The sequence below is a fragment of the Theropithecus gelada genome, chromosome 7b (genome assembly GCF_003255815.1).
Source record: "Theropithecus gelada isolate Dixy chromosome 7b, Tgel_1.0, whole genome shotgun sequence".
Lineage (NCBI taxonomy): Eukaryota > Metazoa > Chordata > Mammalia > Primates > Cercopithecidae > Theropithecus > Theropithecus gelada.
In genome coordinates, this window is record NC_037675.1 from 40,200,643 (window position 1) to 40,218,270 (window position 17,628).

Below are 17,628 nucleotides of genomic sequence, written 5' to 3' on the forward strand. Positions count from 1 at the left end.
CTATCCTCACTTTATCTTCAATTTAGATTTACATCCTGGTTTAAAATCAGTTCCTTGCAAGCTAAAGGCAGTGCTATAAATAAAAAAAAAAATTTTAAACCTTCTAAAATAAACATAAATGTTAGAAAATAAAAGTCAATTGTATTCACTCAATTGTATTTGTTTAGAAATAATCAGATATTATACTTGTTTCTTGCACATTCCTGCCTTGTTTCCTCACCTATGAAATGGAGATAATAATACTATCTACCTAACAAGACTGACCTAACATTTTTAATTTCTGGGTGTTAGCATTAGTTTCATTTTTTTCACTATTTGTATTTAAACGAAGAGATTTTTCTTTAAAACGAAAATTAAAAAGTGCTGGCTATTCTAGGAGTAATATTCATTCCAAATAAATATACAGTGATCTTTGAAGTGGTCGAGTACTAGAAATTCCTGTAGAAAATTAATTTTTCATTCATTTGGCATCGGATAAATCTAGGTTGGAATTGGTTTTTCCCCTTTGGAAGGTCAGTCCCTGCCCTAAGAAAGCGGAATATTACTACCCACTTCCCAAGATTGTTCTAAGAATCAAATGAGAAAATGTGTGTGTTTATTAAGGGTTTAAGAATTTAGAGCTCCATGAATGATAATTACCGTAATATTGTTCATTAATTCAAAAAACATTTCTAAGGATCCCTCAGTACTAGAGATGCATAAAAGTTGCTAACCCTCGGCCGTTACCCAGCGTTAGAAAACAAAACAGAGGGTAAAAGACCCAGAAACGCGTTCGAACCAATTCAGCTAGGAATTAAATTCTCAGATCCTTTATTACACCACCGGAGCCTTAACCTTGAGGCAAGCAGCAGTTTGTTCATGCGCAGTTAACGCTCCCTAAACTGCCGCTTGCTCAGCTCCGCGCCTAAGGTGTCTACTTGTGCGCCTGCGCTGTGACCTAGAATGGGCGCAAGCGCTGAACGGAACTGGCTGGTTTGAAAACCATGGCGTGGGTACCAGCGGAGTCCGCAGTGGAAGAGTTGATGCCTCGGCTATTGCCGGTAGAGCCCTGCGACTTGACGGAAGGTTTCGATCCCTCGGTACCCCCGAGGACGCCTCAGGAATACCTGAGGCGGGTCCAGTGAGTGATTTGGCCCTGGGCGGGTGGGCTGGTCTTCTGCGCTGCCCCTGGGTACAGCCCCCGGTGCTCTATTCCCGTTCCAGTCTCTTGCGAGTTCGGGTCTATTCAGGATTCTGGATTACATCCTAACGTGGGCGAGTTCCTGTTGAACGTGATTGCACGTATCAAGATGTGTGCTCTTAGATTTGTTTTCGATCCAGATAATTTCAGAAATATATTGTTTAGTTCCTCAATTGGAAGTCTGAATTTTTTTTCTAATTTCACAATAAACTGTGGAAATGGATCGCTCGTTTTACTACACCTGAGCAAAGCACAATAGAAATTTAATTTCTCGCGTTTATTACTTATTTGTAGGATCGAAGCAGCTCAATGTCCAGATGTTGTGGTAGCTCAAATTGACCCAAAGAAGTTGAAAAGGAAGCAAAGTGTGAATATTTCTGTGAGTTTTATTAACCGTCTGGAGCTTACCCCCAATCCCCCAATTAAAAGACTAACGCTCCCTATAGTATCCGACAGTATCAATTATGATGTAAGATTTGACTACTCACTGCAAAGTTAGACATTCGCTTGTACTTTTTCCTCCAGAAACACAATTGGCATTTACTGCCTCTAAAGAAGCTTTCTGTAACTCTAACCTTTGTGGAGGCTTGCCCATCTTACTTCAGGGACATTATCCAGTCCTTTCAAAGGAGTCTTTAAATGGGTTACTTATGCTATCTTTTTTCTTTTTGCTTGTTTGTTTGTTTATAGAGAGTGAGTCTCTGTTGCCAGCAGGTCTGGAACTCCTGGCCTCAAGCGATCCTCCTGCCTCTGCCACCCAAAGCATTGGGATCACAGGCATGAGCTACCTCGCCTGACCCCTTTATTTTTAAGGAACCTTTTTCCAGTTATTGGATTGGTGTTTAATCTTAGTTTAATATAATTTAATCTGAATTTGACTAAATTTCACTTTTTTTAAGAATAGAAACCCAGATGTCTTACACTTTTTTTTTTTTTTTTTTTTTTTTGAGTCAGAGTTTCACTCTTGTTGCCCAGGCTGCAATACAGTGGTACGATCTCAGCTCACTGCAACCTCTGCCTTCCAGTTTCAAGCGATTACCCTGCCTCAGCCTCCTGAGTAACTGGGATTACAGGCGCTCGCCACCACACCCGGCTAATTTTTGCGTTTTTAGTAGAGACGGGGGTTTCACCATGTTGGTCAGTCTGGTCTCGAACTCGTGACCTCGTGATTCGCCCACCTCTGCCTCCCAAACTGCTGGAATTACAGGTGTGAGCCACCATACCCGGCCTTACTTTTATAGCTATGTGCACACTCTGGACATTTTCATTTATTTATTTATCCAGCACATCTTTAATTAAGCAGAGTACAGTGCCGGGCCCTGGGAATACAACACAGGATAAGACAAAAACGGTTCTTACCCTTGTAGAGTTTACATACTCTCCTGAGGAAGACAGAGAGTAAACAAGCGAACAAATAATTACATATTGTGATTATTGCTATGAAGAAAATAAGCATATATAATAATCAATACATGACAGAACTACTGTAGATAGAGGAATCATAAAAGGACTCTCTTTTTCCCTTTTTTTTTTTTTTTTTGAGTCTCGATTTTTCGCCTAGGCTGGAGTACAGTGGCACGATCTCAGTTCATCACAACCTCCGCCTCCCAGGTTCAAGAGCTTCTCCTGCCTCAGCCTCCTAAGTAGCTGGGATTACAGGTGTGTGCCACCACACCCGGCTAATTTTTGTATTTTTAGTAGAGACGTGGTTTTACCATGTTGGCCAGGCTGGTCTCGAACTCCTAACCTGAAGTGATCTGCCTGCCTCCACCTCCTAAAGTGCTGGGATTACAGGTGTGAGCCACCACACCTGGCCAGCAAAGGTCTCTCTAAGGAGGTGCTATTTAACCTAAGCTCAAAGGAGAGTGGCATTTTATTTATTTATTTTTTCTTTGAGACAGAGTCTCTGAGTCTCACTCTGTCGCCCAGGCTGGAGTGCAGTGGTGCAATCTCAGCTCACTGCAACCTCCGCCTCCTGGGTTCACACCATTCTCCTGCCTCAGCCTCCCAAGTAGCTGGAACTACAGGTGCCTGGGAGAGTGGCATTTTAACTAGTTGATAGTAATTTCCTTTTCATGTTCAAAGTAGTTTCTCTAACTGATATTTGTAATCAGGAAATTTTAATTCAGACACTATAATTTTTCTTATAATTCCTCTTCAGGATTTTTTAGTTGATGGACATTTAATGGAACAGAATGTCTTAATATACCTAATTTGATGGATTGATTGATTGATTGAGACAAGGTCTCGCTTTGTTGCACAGGCCAGAGTACAGTGCCATGATCATAGCTCACTGCAGCCTCGAGCTCGTGGGCTGAAGCCATCCTCCCACCTCAGTCTCCCCAGTAGCTGAGACGACAGGCATGTGCCACAGTGCCCAGCTAATTGTATTTTTTGTAGAGACGGAGTCTTGATATGTTGCTCAGGCTGTACGTGCTATTTTAGAAAATAGAAGTATGGTTGGGCACAGTGGCTCACGCCTGTAATCCCAGCACTTTGGGAGGTCAAGGCAGGCAGATCACATGAGTTCGGGAGTTCAGGACCAGCCTGACCAACATGGAGAAACCCTGTCTCTACTAAAAATACAAAATTAGCCGGGTGTGGTGGCACACGCCTGTAATCCCAGCTACTCGAGAGGCTGAGGCAGGAGAATTGCTTGAACCCAGGAGACAGAGATTGCGGTGAGCCAAGATGGCGCCATTGCGCTCCAGCCTGGGCAACAAGAGCAAAACTCCATCTCAAAAAAGAAAACAGAAGTAGGCAATTTAAAGTTAGACGTCTTTAAGTACATTTTGCCCATACCAAAGTTCTTATTTTTTACTTTATTGATATATAATAATCATACATAATTTCATGCTTTATCATGTGGGCAAAATAATAATTGTACATATTTATGGAGTACATGTGATATTTTGAAACATGCATACAATGTATAATAATCAGAGTAATTAGGATATCTATCACCTCATTTATCATTTCTTTGTTTTGGGAACATTCAAATCTTCTAGCTGTTTTGAAATATACAATAAATTACTGTTAACTGTAGTCACTCTACTGTGCTGTTGAACATGAGAACTCATTCATTCTATCTAACTGTATTTCATACCAGAATTCTTTATTTGGGGTATATCTCTCTTTTTGTTTCTGTTTTGCTATTCTAGAAAGGCAGGTAGGACTAGATATATCCTCCAGGCTCCTGTCATTTAGATTTTATAGACACTCCAACTGTAAACCTTTCCAGATTTCTCTGATTAAGGTGACTTAAGACTCTTTCCCTAATGTTTTTAACTGGAATATAAATAGTAAAGTGAAATGCCTACTTTTTTACATCTGCAAAAAGTATTTTATTTTATTTTATTTTATTTTATTTTTTTTTTTTGAGGCGGAGTCTCGCTCTGTCGCCCAGGCTGGAGTGCAGTGGCCAGATCTCAGCTCACTGCAAGCTCCGCCTCCTGGGTTTACGCCATTCTCCTGCCTCAGCCTCCCGAGTAGCTGGGACTACAGGCGCCCGCCACCTCGCCCGGCTAGTTTTTTGTATTTTTAGTAGAGACGGGGTTTCACCGTGTTAGCCAGGATGGTCTTGATCTCCTGACCTCGTGATCCGCCCGTCTCGGCCTCCCAAAGTGCTGGGATTACAGGCTTGAGCCACCGCGCCCGGCTTTATTTTCTTGTATAATCTTTTTTTTTTTTTTTGAGACGGAGTCTCACTCAGTCGCCCAGGCTGGAGTGCAGTGGCACCATCTTGGCTCACTGCAAGCGCCGCCTCCTGGGTTCACGCCATTCTCCTGAGTAGCTGGGACTACAGGCGCCCACCACTATGCCCGGCTAATTTTTTTGTATTTTCAGTAGAGACAGGGTTTCACCGTGTTAACCAGGATGGTCTTGATCTCCTGACCTTGTGATCCGCCTGTCTCGGCCTTCCAAAGTGCTGGGATTACAGGCGTGAGCCACCATGCCCAGCCTTTGTATAATCTTTATTATATACTTCATCTTGGTTTTATTTTGCTTTGCAGAGGCATGAGATTCTAGTTTTGACACTACTGTTGATCCTAATATTTGTGAACTTGATCTCTAGCTTTCAGGATGCCAACCCGCCCCTGAAGGTTATTCCCCAACACTTCAATGGCAACAGCAACAAGTGGCACAGTTTTCAACTGTTCGACAGGTAAGTGTCATATTTAATCTGATTAAGCCCCTGTTGGATTTATTTCTGTTCTTAGACTGTAGCTGGAAAAATAAAATTTATGATCCTAAAGTATACAGAATATTCATGAGTTAATTACTAAATTATTATTACAATCATTAGACATACAGTTTGAAATATTTTCTAAGTTTTGTTTATTTTTATTTATTTATTTATTTCAGTAGTTTTGGGGAACAGGTGGTTTTTGGTTTCATGGATAAGTTCTTTAGTGGTGATTTCTGAGATTTTGGTGCACTCGTCACCCAAGCAGTGTACTCTGTACCTAATATGTGGTTTTTTATATCTCACCCCTCCCACCTTTCCCATTTTCCAAGTTTTAGATGGTTACAATTTTGTGCAGAAACTGATTTCAGTTATCCATTTTTTGAGGAGTACCGTCTAACGTCTTTTCTTCCTTTAGAATGTGAACAAACATAGAAGTCACTGGAAATCACAACAGTTGGATAGTAATGTGACTATGGTATGTAAGTTTCTCAGTTTTAAGTTGTACGATGCATACCTGATTGAAAGAATCTATATTTACTTCCAGTCTTTAAAGATTCACTTGCCTAGTCAGTTATTTTCATTCTCTTCAATATACCATTAATAGTAACAATTCCATTACGTTAGTAGCCTGGAAAGTATGATTTTCATGACATTTTTTTTTTTTTTTTTGAGACAGGGTCTTGCTCTATCTCTCAGGCTGGAGTGCAGTTGCACAATCATGACTCACTGCAGCCTAGACCTCCTGGGCTCAAGTGATCCTCCCACCTCAGCCTTCCAAATAGGTTGAACTTAAGGCGCGTACCACCGTGCCCAGCTGATTTTTTAAATTTTTTATAGAGACAAGGTCTCCCTGTGTTACCCAGGCTGGTCTCTTGCTCCTGAGCTCAAGTGATCCTCCTGCCCTAGCCTCCCCGAGGGCTGGATTACAGGCATAGCTACTGTACCCAGCCTTTCATGTCAATTTTAATTCATAATATCTTGGGGGAATTTGGATAGGTGACTGTTAAGCTTCCATAAGTTTTTAAGGATTCTTCTAGACATTTACTTTCTAGGAAATAAATACATTTTCAATATTTATAAAACAATTGAATAAAGACTTAATGTATTTTCCTGATGAGGTGATGGTGGCATGCAGTAAACTCACATGTTTGCAGAATTTGTGAATGAATGGATTCTGCTTCTGCTTAATGTGATGAGTCTGCATCACAATTCCAGTGACACATAAGTGAAACCTGTCATGTATATTGTCATGCATATGTCTTTCATTTTATCAGTTTAGATATAATTTTAAGCTCTTTAGTAGATATATCAGGACTACCAAATGAAAAAAGGAGGTGGAAGGATGATACATTGTCTCAGGACAGTAGTTTTTAACCTTTTAGGGGATTTCATATTCCTTCATAGAATCTAATGAAAGCTATTTATGTTCAGAGGGAAAAAAAATGCACCTGTGCACAAAATTTTAGTTTCAGGTAGTTCATAGATTTTAGATTTTAGAAGCTTCCTTTAGGCGGTGCTTCCTGATATCTTTTACATGGTGACACATTAGAATAAATGACTGCTTGCATATTCTTCCTGAAACTAGCCGAAAGCTGAGAGATTCAGTATATGGCATCTCTGTATGCTTCTGCATACCATTTGGAAGCTCTGCTCCAGCAAAAGTGTGAAGGGAAGTAACTTAGCACTTGCCAAAGGTCACTTAACTCGTAAAAGGTATAGCTAGTTCTTCTATCAAAGAAGCATGGGCACATAAACACACAAAAGGTATGCTTAGGGTTCAAACCCAAGTTGGTCTGTCTCTAAAGCCTGTGTGCCTTTGACTAGGCAATGGTGCCTTCCTAGTACCAAGGATGTATGTATGTAGTTGGGACAGGGCTAGGTAGGTAAATATATTTTTTTCTCACTTAGTGGAAGGGCTTTTGGGTACATGCCCACTATCTAAAAAAGAAGCCACATCAGTAACATGACTTGATAAAATTTTGTCAAAAATGGAAATGACCTAACATAATTGCTTCAGTAAACTATGGTCCCTCAGAACAGTGGAATATTAAAGTACACTCTGAGCCAGGCACAGTGGTTCATGCCTGTAATCCCAGCACTTTGAGAGGCTGAGGCAGGCAGATCACCTGAGCTCAGGAGTTCAAGACCAGCCTGGGCAACATGGCAAAACCCTGTCTCTATTTAAATTATTTAAAAAATAAAGTACACTCTGATGGCAACTGTGTGAAAACATAAACATTTGTTTATTAATTGATATAATTAAGCATGTACTATATTTAATAATCAGGATATTGAGTACTAACTGAAACAGAAACAGTTTCTGACCTGATGGAGTGATAGGAAAAGGTAGATACCTTATTCCAAGACAAGACAATAGGGTTTAACTTTGTAGTGGTCTCATGTTCATCATGAGGTTTTATTTTATTTTATTTTATTTTTTATTTTATTTATTTTTTTGAGATGGAGTTTTGCTCTCATTGCCCAGTCTGGAGTGCTATGGCACAATCTTGGCTCACTGCAACTTCTGCCTCTCGAGTTCAAGCAGTTCTCCTGCCTCAGCCTCCCAAGTAGCTGGGATTACAGGCACCCGCCACTACACCCAGCTAATTTTTCTATTTTTAGGAGAGATGGGGTTTCACCAGATTGCCAGGCTAGTCTCGAACTCCTGACCTCAGATGATTCATCCTAAGGATTTAATGAAAGCTACTTATCCCTGGGGGGGGGGATAATACACCTATGCAGAGTAATGTGCAAGGTGATATGTACAAATAAAAGTTGTTTTGTTAAGAAGGTTATATTGAGCTGAATGCTTCTCCCAACTAGTCCTGAATTTTCTGTCTGGCAGCATGAGTAGATCTGTTTCTTCTTTGATTGGACAGCCCTTCAGATATGTGAAATATGTAATCACATCTCTTTACATGGGATAAACATCCTTCATTCTATTAAGCATTCTTGGTGCATTTTTCCTCCATACTTATTTCTGTCTTTATCATCCTCTTTTGGACACACCCTTGTCTGTCAGTGTCCATTAAAGTCTTGTCCAAACTAAACACATCTTGGCTGGGCACTGTTGCTCACACTTGTAATCCCAGCACTTTGGGAAGCCAAAGCAGAATTGCTTGAGGCCGGGAGTTTGAGACCAGTCTGGGCAACATAGTGAGACAACTATCTCTACAAAAAAAAATTAAAAATTATCAGGCATGGTGGCGCGTGCCTGTAGTCCCAGCTACTCAAGAGGCTGAGGTGGCAGAATTGTTTGAGCCCAGGAGATTCAGGCTGCAATGAACTGTAATCACACTTCTGCACTCCAACTTGGGCGACATAGCAAGACCCTGTCTCAAAAAATGTAATAATAAGAAAAAGCAACATATCCCACATATTTTGTAGCCACTTAGGCACTATGTTTGTCAGGGCTGCCATAACAGAGTAGGTGGTTTAAACCACAGAAATGTATTTATTTTCTCACAGTCTTGAAGGCTGAAAGTCCAAGAACAAGGTGGCAGCAAGGTTGGTCTCTCTTTTTTTTTTTTTTGAGGCAGAGTTTCGCTCTTGTTGCCCAGGCTAGAGTGCAATGACACAATCTCGGCTCACTGCAGCCTCCGCCTCTCGGGTTCAAACGATTCTCCTGCCTCAGCCTCTGGGTAGCTGGGATTACAGGTGTGTGCCACCACATCCGGCTAATTTTTTTGTGTGTATTTTTAGTAGAGGTGGGGTTTCGCCCTGTTGGCCAGGCTGGTCTTGAACTCCTGACTTCATGTGATCCACCTGCCTCAGCCTCCCAAAGTGCTGGGATTACAGGCATGAACCACCACACCCGGCCTCATTTTGGTCTCTTCTGAGGCTTTTCTCCTTGGCTTGCATAGGGCCACTTTCTCCATGTCTTCTCACGTGGTCTTTCCTCTATGTGTGGGAGTCCCTGGTGTCTCTTTGTGAGTCCAAATTTCCTCTTAAAAGGACACTAGTAAGATTGGATTAGGGCTCACCCTAATGGCCTCAATTTAAATTAATCACTTCTTTAAAGGCCCTATCTCCAAATACAGTCACATTCTGAGGTACTGGAGTTTAGGGTTTTAACATACAAATTTTGGGGACAGAGATTCTCTCCATAACTGGCACCCTATCTTTGGGTTGAGGTAATGGGAATATGGAAGGCCTTAACTTTTTTTTTTTTTTTACTGTTCAGTGTAAAAATTAACACACAGGAATAAATCAGTTTTCTTTTTTTTCTTTTAGCCAAAATCTGAAGATGAAGAAGGCTGGAAGAAATTTTGTCTGGGTGAAAAGTTATGTGCTGACGGGGCTGTTGGACCAGCCACAAATGAAAGTCCTGGAATAGATTATGTACAAGTAAGGGCTGTGTGGATAAACAGAACAAAAAGCGTTTTAATTTTGGTGCATCACTTAATATAAGGGGTCAGCAAACTCTACCCTGGGCCAAGTCCAGTTCATGGCCTTTTTTATATCCATGAGCTAAGGATTGTTTTTAGGTTTTTAAAGAGTTGTAAAAAAGAAACAAATAATATGTGGCTGAGACTTTATGTGGCCTGCAAAGCCTAAAATATTTGTTGTCTAACTCTTGATAAAAAATGTTTGGCAACCCAGACTTAGTTTATTAGCTCTTCAACCTAACAAAGCAGCTTAGTTTCTGAAACAGTTTACTGTGACTTTTTTTAGGTTGGCTTCATATCCCTTATGTTTGACTTGGTAATCATTTTATGAGTTGGATAAGATTCAGGGTGTTTTAAAATGACGAGGCATCAGGCAAACAGTGTTATGAGTAGCCAGGGAAAAAATGGAAATTGACACAATTAGGTGCTTTAAAATGCATAATCACATAATATCATTTCATGGGCCTGTAAAAAAGTAAATAATATATTCTGAAGATGAAATTTTAAGGATATCTTTAAAATTCATGTGGCTGTAGTCATAAGTTATGTAGCCAACTCCTTGTCCTTCAGGATTTACCTGCCCCCAAGTTTGCAAGTGTTCCTTTAAAATCCAGTGTATGCCTCTGCATTAGCGCTTACTCCCTATAGCATGTCGTTCTCTTCGGTTCAACAGGTATTTATTATTTGCTATATGGTGCCACATTGTGTTTTTCCCATTTAAAACTAATTTTTCCCAAAAATGTAAAGAGCCCCAAGAATCAATAAAAAGACCAAGAATCACCCCTCCCCTGCCCAAGAAAAAACAGCCAAAGGATATAGATACCTCACAGAAAGGAAATAAAATTATTCTTATATGACAAGATGCCAAAAATCACTTGTAATAGAAGTATAACATAACTATGCCAAGGTGCTATTTTTCAGGTAACATATTGGCAATGAAAGTTTGATACACCATATTGACAAGAGCTGGGAAAACAAGCACTCTTAGACGTGGTACAGTAGTGTAAATAGACTCAAATCTTAGGGAAGTTAATTTGATACACTTTCTATGTAACCAATTGATCTTTTGGATGATGTCCTTAATATATGCTACATTTCAAAAATAGTTTATATATATATATATATATATATATATATATATATATTTTTTTTTTTTTTTTTTGTGAGACAGGGTCTTCTGTCATCCAGGCTGGAGTGCAGTAGTGCAGTCATGACTCATTACAGCTTCAACCTTCTGGGCTCAAGCAATCGTCCCACATCAGCCTTCCACGTAGCAGGGGCAGCACGCACCCACCACCACACCCAGCTAATTTTTAAATTTTTTGTAGTAATAAATTTTTTAATTTTTTAAGATAAAAATTTTTAATTTTTTTAAAAAAACTTTTTGTAGAGAGAAGTTTTCGCCATGTTGCCAGGTTGGCCTGGAACTCCTGGGCTTAGGTAATCCTCCTGCTGGGATTACAGGCATGAGCCACCATGGCTGGCCAAAAATGGTTTTTAATTTAATAAGGAAATAAAACTTAACTTATTTAGCTTATTTTCAGAGAATACATACAAATAAAATACACCGTGTTAAAAAAACCCCTTAAGAAAGTAAGCGTTTAATGTATATCCTCTTAAGTTTCTCACAAATCAGTGGTATTTTAATAATTAGGAATCACAGCCTCAGACTCCAAAGTAGACTTTTAAAAATTGAATCAAATTAGGTTTGAAAAATGTCATTCTAATTCAAATGTCCTTAATTCTTGAAAATGTTAGCTTTAGCTGAAGATTTTGAAATGGTGTGTACAACATATTAATGCCATCAATATGTTACAGTTTTATTGAATATACTTAATAAGTTAGTTTTTTCAAGTACTATCATTTAACAAAATTTTAGTCTTTAACATTTTAGTTACTAAATCATACTTTATTTAAAAATTTACATATTCAGGCCAGGTAAGGTGGCTCATGCCTGTAATCACAGCACTTTGGGAGGCCCTGGCAGGTAGATCACTTGAGCTCAGGAGTTCCAGACAAACCTGGGCAACATGGCAAAACGTCGTCTCTACCAAAAATACAAAAAAATTAGGTGGGCATGGTGACATGCACCTGTGGCCCTAGCTACTAGTGAGGCTGAGGTGGGAGCATCACTTGAGCCCAGGAAGCGGAGGTTGCAGTGAGCCAAGATCGCGCCACCACACTCCAGTCTGGGTGACAGAGTGAGACCTCATCTTAAAAAAAAAAAATTACATATTCAAATTTTAAGACATTATTTTCTTCCACATTACCAACATAGTAGTTTCCGGAATGTCTTACTGTAATGGACAACAAAAGAATTTTCTTTTATTTGTTCTTTGTTTCTAAACAACAGTGTGGCAAGAAATTCACCAGTTTGGAAAAAAAAAAAAAAAAAAAGAAGCTTTTCTTTATAATACCATTTAGTAAATTTCAGTCTCATTTTTTCTTTCAGATTGGTTTTCCTCCCTTGCTTAGTATTGTTAGCAGAATGAATCAGGTAAAATTAACAATAAAGATATATGCATTATTTCGTTTGCATTGTGTGTGAAAGTATTTGAATTATTAATACATTTACTGAATTCTTATAGCATGCAAGACTTTGTCCTAAGCTCTGTAATGGTTCTTATTTAATCCTTACTACAACTCTCTATGGGGAGTTGTTGATATCTACTTTTTATAGATAAGGAAACTGCATTTGAGGTTAAGTAACTTGCAGGTGGTTTTTCAGCAAGTAAATGGCAGTACTGGGATTCAGTGCCAGGTAGATCTAACTCCAGAGCTCATGCTCTGTCTTAATCATGGTGCTAGAGTATTAATTTCTGTAGATTTCAGTTATAAGTCTTAGATTCTGGGATTTGAATTAAATACAAGGTCCCTGACTTACAATGGTTCAGTTTAGGATTTTTTTTTTCCCCACCATGCCTGGCTAATTTTTGTATTTTTAGTAGAGACAGGGTTTTACCATGTTGGCCACGTTGGTCTCGAACTCCTGGCCTCAAGTGATCCGCCCACCTTGGCCTCCCAAAGCGCTGGGATTACAGGCATGAGCCACCATGCCCAGCCAATTTGGGAATTTTCAACTTTACAATGTGTTTATCAGCACATAATCCCATTGCAAGTTCAGGGGCATCTGTACTAAGGTTAGATTGCTATTTCTAGTTCTAGATGTCCTGCACGTTCTATTAAGATTGAAATGTGGGCTGGGCCCAGTGGCTCACTCCTGTAATCCCAGCACTTTGTGGGGCTGAGGTGGGTAGATCACGAGGTCAGGAGTTCGAGACCAGACTGGCCAACATAGTGAAACCCTGTCTCTACTAAAAATACAAAAATTAGCTGGGAGTGGAGGCGCACACCTATAATCCCAGCTACTCGGGAGGCTGAGGCAGGAGAATCACTTGGACCGGGGAGGTGGAGGTTGCAGTGAGCCAAGATCGCGCCATTGCACTCCAGCCTGGGCAACAGGACGAGACTCTCAAAAAAAAAAAAAAAAGATTGAAATACATAATTTCTTGGACCAAAAGGGGAGAATTATGGAGTTTGGTTCTTTAGTTTTTTAGGAGCAAGGACTCTATTACTCATTTTAAAAGCAAATAAAAATTTAATTTTATCTTCACATAGCATTGGGTACCTTTGGAAGCCTTTTTTTTTTTTTTTTGGCAGGGTCTCATTCTGTTGCCCATGCTGGAGTACAGTGGTGTGATCTTGGCTCACTGCAGTCTTGTACTCTGGGGGTCAGGCAATCCTCCCACCTCAGCCTCCTGGTAGCTGGGACCACAGGCATGTGCTACCATGCCTGGCTAATTTTGTTTGTTTATTTTTGGTAGAGACAGGTTTCACTGTGTTGCCCAGGCTGGTCTGGAACTCCTGAGCTCAAGCTATCCTCATACCTCAGCCTCCCAAAGTGCTGGGAATACAGGTGTGAACCACGGGGCCCAGCCTGTTGGCCATATTTTTTTTGTGGGCTATATTCTATTGGAAATAATACACAGGTTGACAGTTTTACTTACTCATTTGCATTAAGATATTGTAGCAGTCATACTAAATTCCATCAGTGTCATTTTTGTTGTAACCATCAACTGTATTTGAATAAACCAGAGAATATTTTCAAGAGTTTGATAAATCCATCTGTATAGTTTAAAAACATCTTTCTCCAGCTAATTTTTTCTTCAGATGTGTACTTTGATTTAATTTGGATTTGGAAATAAACTAATGGTTTGGTTTTTTTGTTTTTTTTGAGACGGAGTCTCTCTCTGTCGCCAGGCTGGAGTGCAGTGGCACGATCTCGGCTCACTGCAACCTCCACTGCCCGGGTTCAAGCAATTCCCCTGCCTCAGCTTCCCTAGTAGCTAGGACTACAGGTGCACACCATCATGCCCAGCTATTTTTTGAATTTTAGTAGAGACAGGGTTTTACCATGTTGGCCAGGATGGTCTTGATTTCCTAACCTCGTGATCCACCTGCCTTGGCCTCCAAAAGTGCTGGTATTACAGGCGTGAGCCACCACGCCTGGCCAACTGATGGTATTTTTATAGATACATCTTTTTTTTTTTTTTTTTTTTTTTTTTTGAGACAGAGTGTCGCTCTTTTGCCCAGGCTGGAGTGAAGTGGCGGGATCTCAGCTCACTGCAACCTCCACCTCCTGGGTTCAAGCAGTTCTCCTGTTTCAGCCTCCTGAGTAGCTGGGATTACAGATGCCTGCCACCATGGCTGGCTAATTTTTGTATTTTTAGTAGAGATGGGGTTTTGCCATGTTGGCCAGGCTGGTCTCAAACTCCTCACCTCAGGTGTGCCATCGTACCAGGCCTTTTTTTTTTTTTTTTTTTTTTGAGACAGAGTCTCACTCTGTTACCCAGGCTGGAGTGCAGTGGCACAGCCTCGGCTCACTGCAACCTCCGCCTCCCGGGTTCAAGGGATTCCCTGGCCTCAGCCTCGCGAGTAGCTCGGACTACATTCACTCACCACCACGCCCGGCTAATTGTTGTATTTTTAGTAGAGATAGGGTTTCATCATGTTGTCCAGGCTGGTCTCAAACTGACCTCAAGTGATCCACCTGCCTCGGCCTCCCAAAGTGCTGAGATTACTGGCATGAGCCACTGAGCCTGGCCACAAATACATTTTTTTTTTTTTAACCTTGTGAAGTCTTTCAAGTAGTTACAAACTAAATTATTAATAGTTACAAACTAAATCCTGGGATTTAAACCAAGGTGTTAGTTGATATTTGAAAGTGTGAAACTATTTGTTTTAAAAGCCTCACTGGAGCTAGGCGCCGTGGCTCACACCTGTGATCCCAGCACTTTGGGAGGCTGAAGCAGGCGGATCACCTGAGGTCGGGAGTTCCAGACCAGTCTGACCAACATGGAGAAACCCCGTCTCTACTAAAAATACAAAAATTAGCCAGACATGGTGGCGCACGCATGTAATCCTAGCTACTCAGGAGGCTCAGGCAGGAGAATTGCTTGAACCCAGGAGGCGGAGATTGCAGTGAGCCAAGATCGCGCCACTACACTCCAGCCTGGGCAACAGAGGGAGACTCCATCTCAAAAAAAAAAGCCTCATGGGATAAGCCATCTAATCAAACTAATTAGAGTCAAAAGAATTAGCTTTCTTTGAAAATTTAAAGAATGAGACCATTTTTAACATCAGAGTTGCTTTCTAAAGAAACTTAATGAAACTCATGTTCAATTTGTGTTTTATTATTAATACAACTCTTCTCCACCCCCTCCTTTTTTTTAGGCAACAGTAACTAGTGTCTTGGAATATCTGAGTAATTGGTTTGGAGAAAGAGACTTTACTCCGGAATTGGTAGTATTGCATGTTTTTCTTTTCATAATGTAGGCAAAAATTAGATGTTTTAGGTCAACTATGAGCCACATATACAGTGGTGCTCCCATAGGATTATAATATCGTATTTTTACTGCACTTTTTTTTTTTTGAGACAAGATCTCGCTCTGTTACCCAGAGTGCAGTATTGCGATCATAGCTCACTGCAACCTTGATCTCCCCAGCTCAAGCAATCCTCCTGCCTCAACCTCCTGAGTAGCTGGTACTGCAGGTGCACACAGCCACGCCCAGCTTTTTTTTTTTTTTAAACTAGAGACAAGTTCTCACTATGTTGCCCAGGCTGGTCTTGAACTTAGTCCAAATGATCCTCCCTCCTCGGCCTCCCAAAATGCTGGGAATTACAGGCATGAGCCACCATGCGTGGCCTTTTGTGTTTTTTAAATAGAGATGAGGTCTCACTATGTTCCCCAGGCTGATCTCAAACTCCTAGGCTCAAGTGTTCCTCCCATCTTGGCCTCCCAAACTGTTTGGATTACAAGTATGAGCCACTGAACCCGGCTCCTTTCCAGTGTTTAAATATGTTTAGATGTGGCCAGGCACAGTGGCTCATGCCTGTAATCCCAACTACTAGGGAGGCTGAGGCAGGAGAATCACCTAAGGCTAGGGAGGTTGAGGCTGCAGTGAGCTATGATTGTGCCACTGCACTCTAGCCTGAGTGACAGAGTGACACCCTATCTTAAAAAATATATGGTTTTGGCCGGGCGCGGTGGCTCAAGCCTGTAATCCCAGCACTTTGGGAGGCCGAGGCGGGTGGATCACGAGGTCAGGAGATCGAGACTATCCTGGCTAACACAATGAAACCCCGTCTCTACTAAAAATACAAAAAATTAGCCGGGCGTGGTAGCGGGCGCCTGTAGTCCCAGCTACTTGGGAGGCTGAGGCGGGAGAATGGCATGAACCCAGGGGGCGGAGCTTGCAGTGAGCCGAGATCGCGCCACTGCACCCCAGCCTGGGAGACACAGCGAGACTCCGTCTCAAAAAAAAAAAAAAAAAAAATATATGGTTTTTTTGGATGCACAAATGTTTACCATTATGTTACAGTTGCCTACAGTATTCAGTACAGTAATGTGCTATATAAGTTTGTAGCCTAGGTGCAATTGGCTATGCAATATAGTCTAGGTGTATAGTAGACTATACCATCTAGGTTTGTGTAAGTACACTCTGTGATGTTAATCCAGGGACAAAAATCACCTAACAACACATTTCTCCGAATATATCCCCCTTCATTAAGTGACGCATGACTATACTTATATATGAGATATGATGCTACAGTATTTATTTATTTTTTATTTATTTGTTTGTTTTGAGATGGAATCTCCCTCTGTCGCCCAGGCTGGAGTACACTGGCGCGATCTTGGCTCACTGCAGCCTCTGCCTCCTGGTTTCAAGCGATTCTCCTGCCTCAGCCTTCCAAGTAGCTGGGATTACAGGTGCCTGCCACTATACCCGGCTAATTTATGTATTTTTGTAGAGACAGGCTTTCTCCATGTTGGCCAGACTGGTCTTGAACTCGTGACCTCAGGTGATCTGCCCATCTCCACCTCTCAAAGTGCTGGGAGTACAGGCGTGAGCCACTGTGCCCAGCCAGTGTTTACATTTATATATGTGTGTGTGTGTGTATATATATATGTATAATCTGAACTATGCTTGTTTGTAGTCAAACACTAGAATGTAAATCAATATACTACTTCCTTCATTGAGAAAGTCTTACTTTGGGCCGGGCGCGGTGGCTCAAGCCTGTAATCCCAGCACTTTGGGAGGCCGAGACGGGTGGATCACGAGGTCAGAAGATCGAGACCATCCTGGCGAACACGGTGAAACCCCGTCTCTACTAAAAAATACAAAAAACTAGCCGGGCGAGATGGCGGGCGCCTGTAGTCCCAGTTACTTGGGAGGCTGAGGCAGGAGAATGGCGTAAACCCGGGAGGCGGAGCTTGCAGTGAGCTGAGATCCGGCCACTGCACTCCAGCCCGGGCGACAGAGCGAGACTCCGTCTCACAAAAAAAAAAAAAAAAAAAAAAAAAAAAAAC

The 17,628-nt window shown here is 41.2% G+C and overlaps 1 protein-coding gene across 2 annotated transcripts in view; it reads left to right on the forward strand.

Moving 5' to 3' along the window:
- Window positions 1-914: 914 nt before the first annotated feature.
- GEMIN2 (gem nuclear organelle associated protein 2) overlaps window positions 915-17,628 on the forward strand; it is a 23,952-nt gene continuing 7,238 nt past the window's right edge. The window contains exons 1-7 of one of the 2 annotated variants that reach the window (XM_025392126.1): window positions 915-1,120; window positions 1,475-1,559; window positions 5,256-5,345; window positions 5,785-5,844; window positions 9,603-9,716; window positions 12,210-12,254; window positions 15,491-15,559. In XM_025392126.1, the coding sequence (XP_025247911.1) occupies window positions 984-1,120; window positions 1,475-1,559; window positions 5,256-5,345; window positions 5,785-5,844; window positions 9,603-9,716; window positions 12,210-12,254; window positions 15,491-15,559 (600 nt within the window). In that variant the 5' untranslated portion in view covers window positions 915-983. The remainder of the gene's footprint in view (window positions 1,121-1,474; window positions 1,560-5,255; window positions 5,346-5,784; window positions 5,845-9,602; window positions 9,717-12,209; window positions 12,255-15,490; window positions 15,560-17,628) is intronic. The other variant, XM_025392127.1, reaches the window with a different exon arrangement.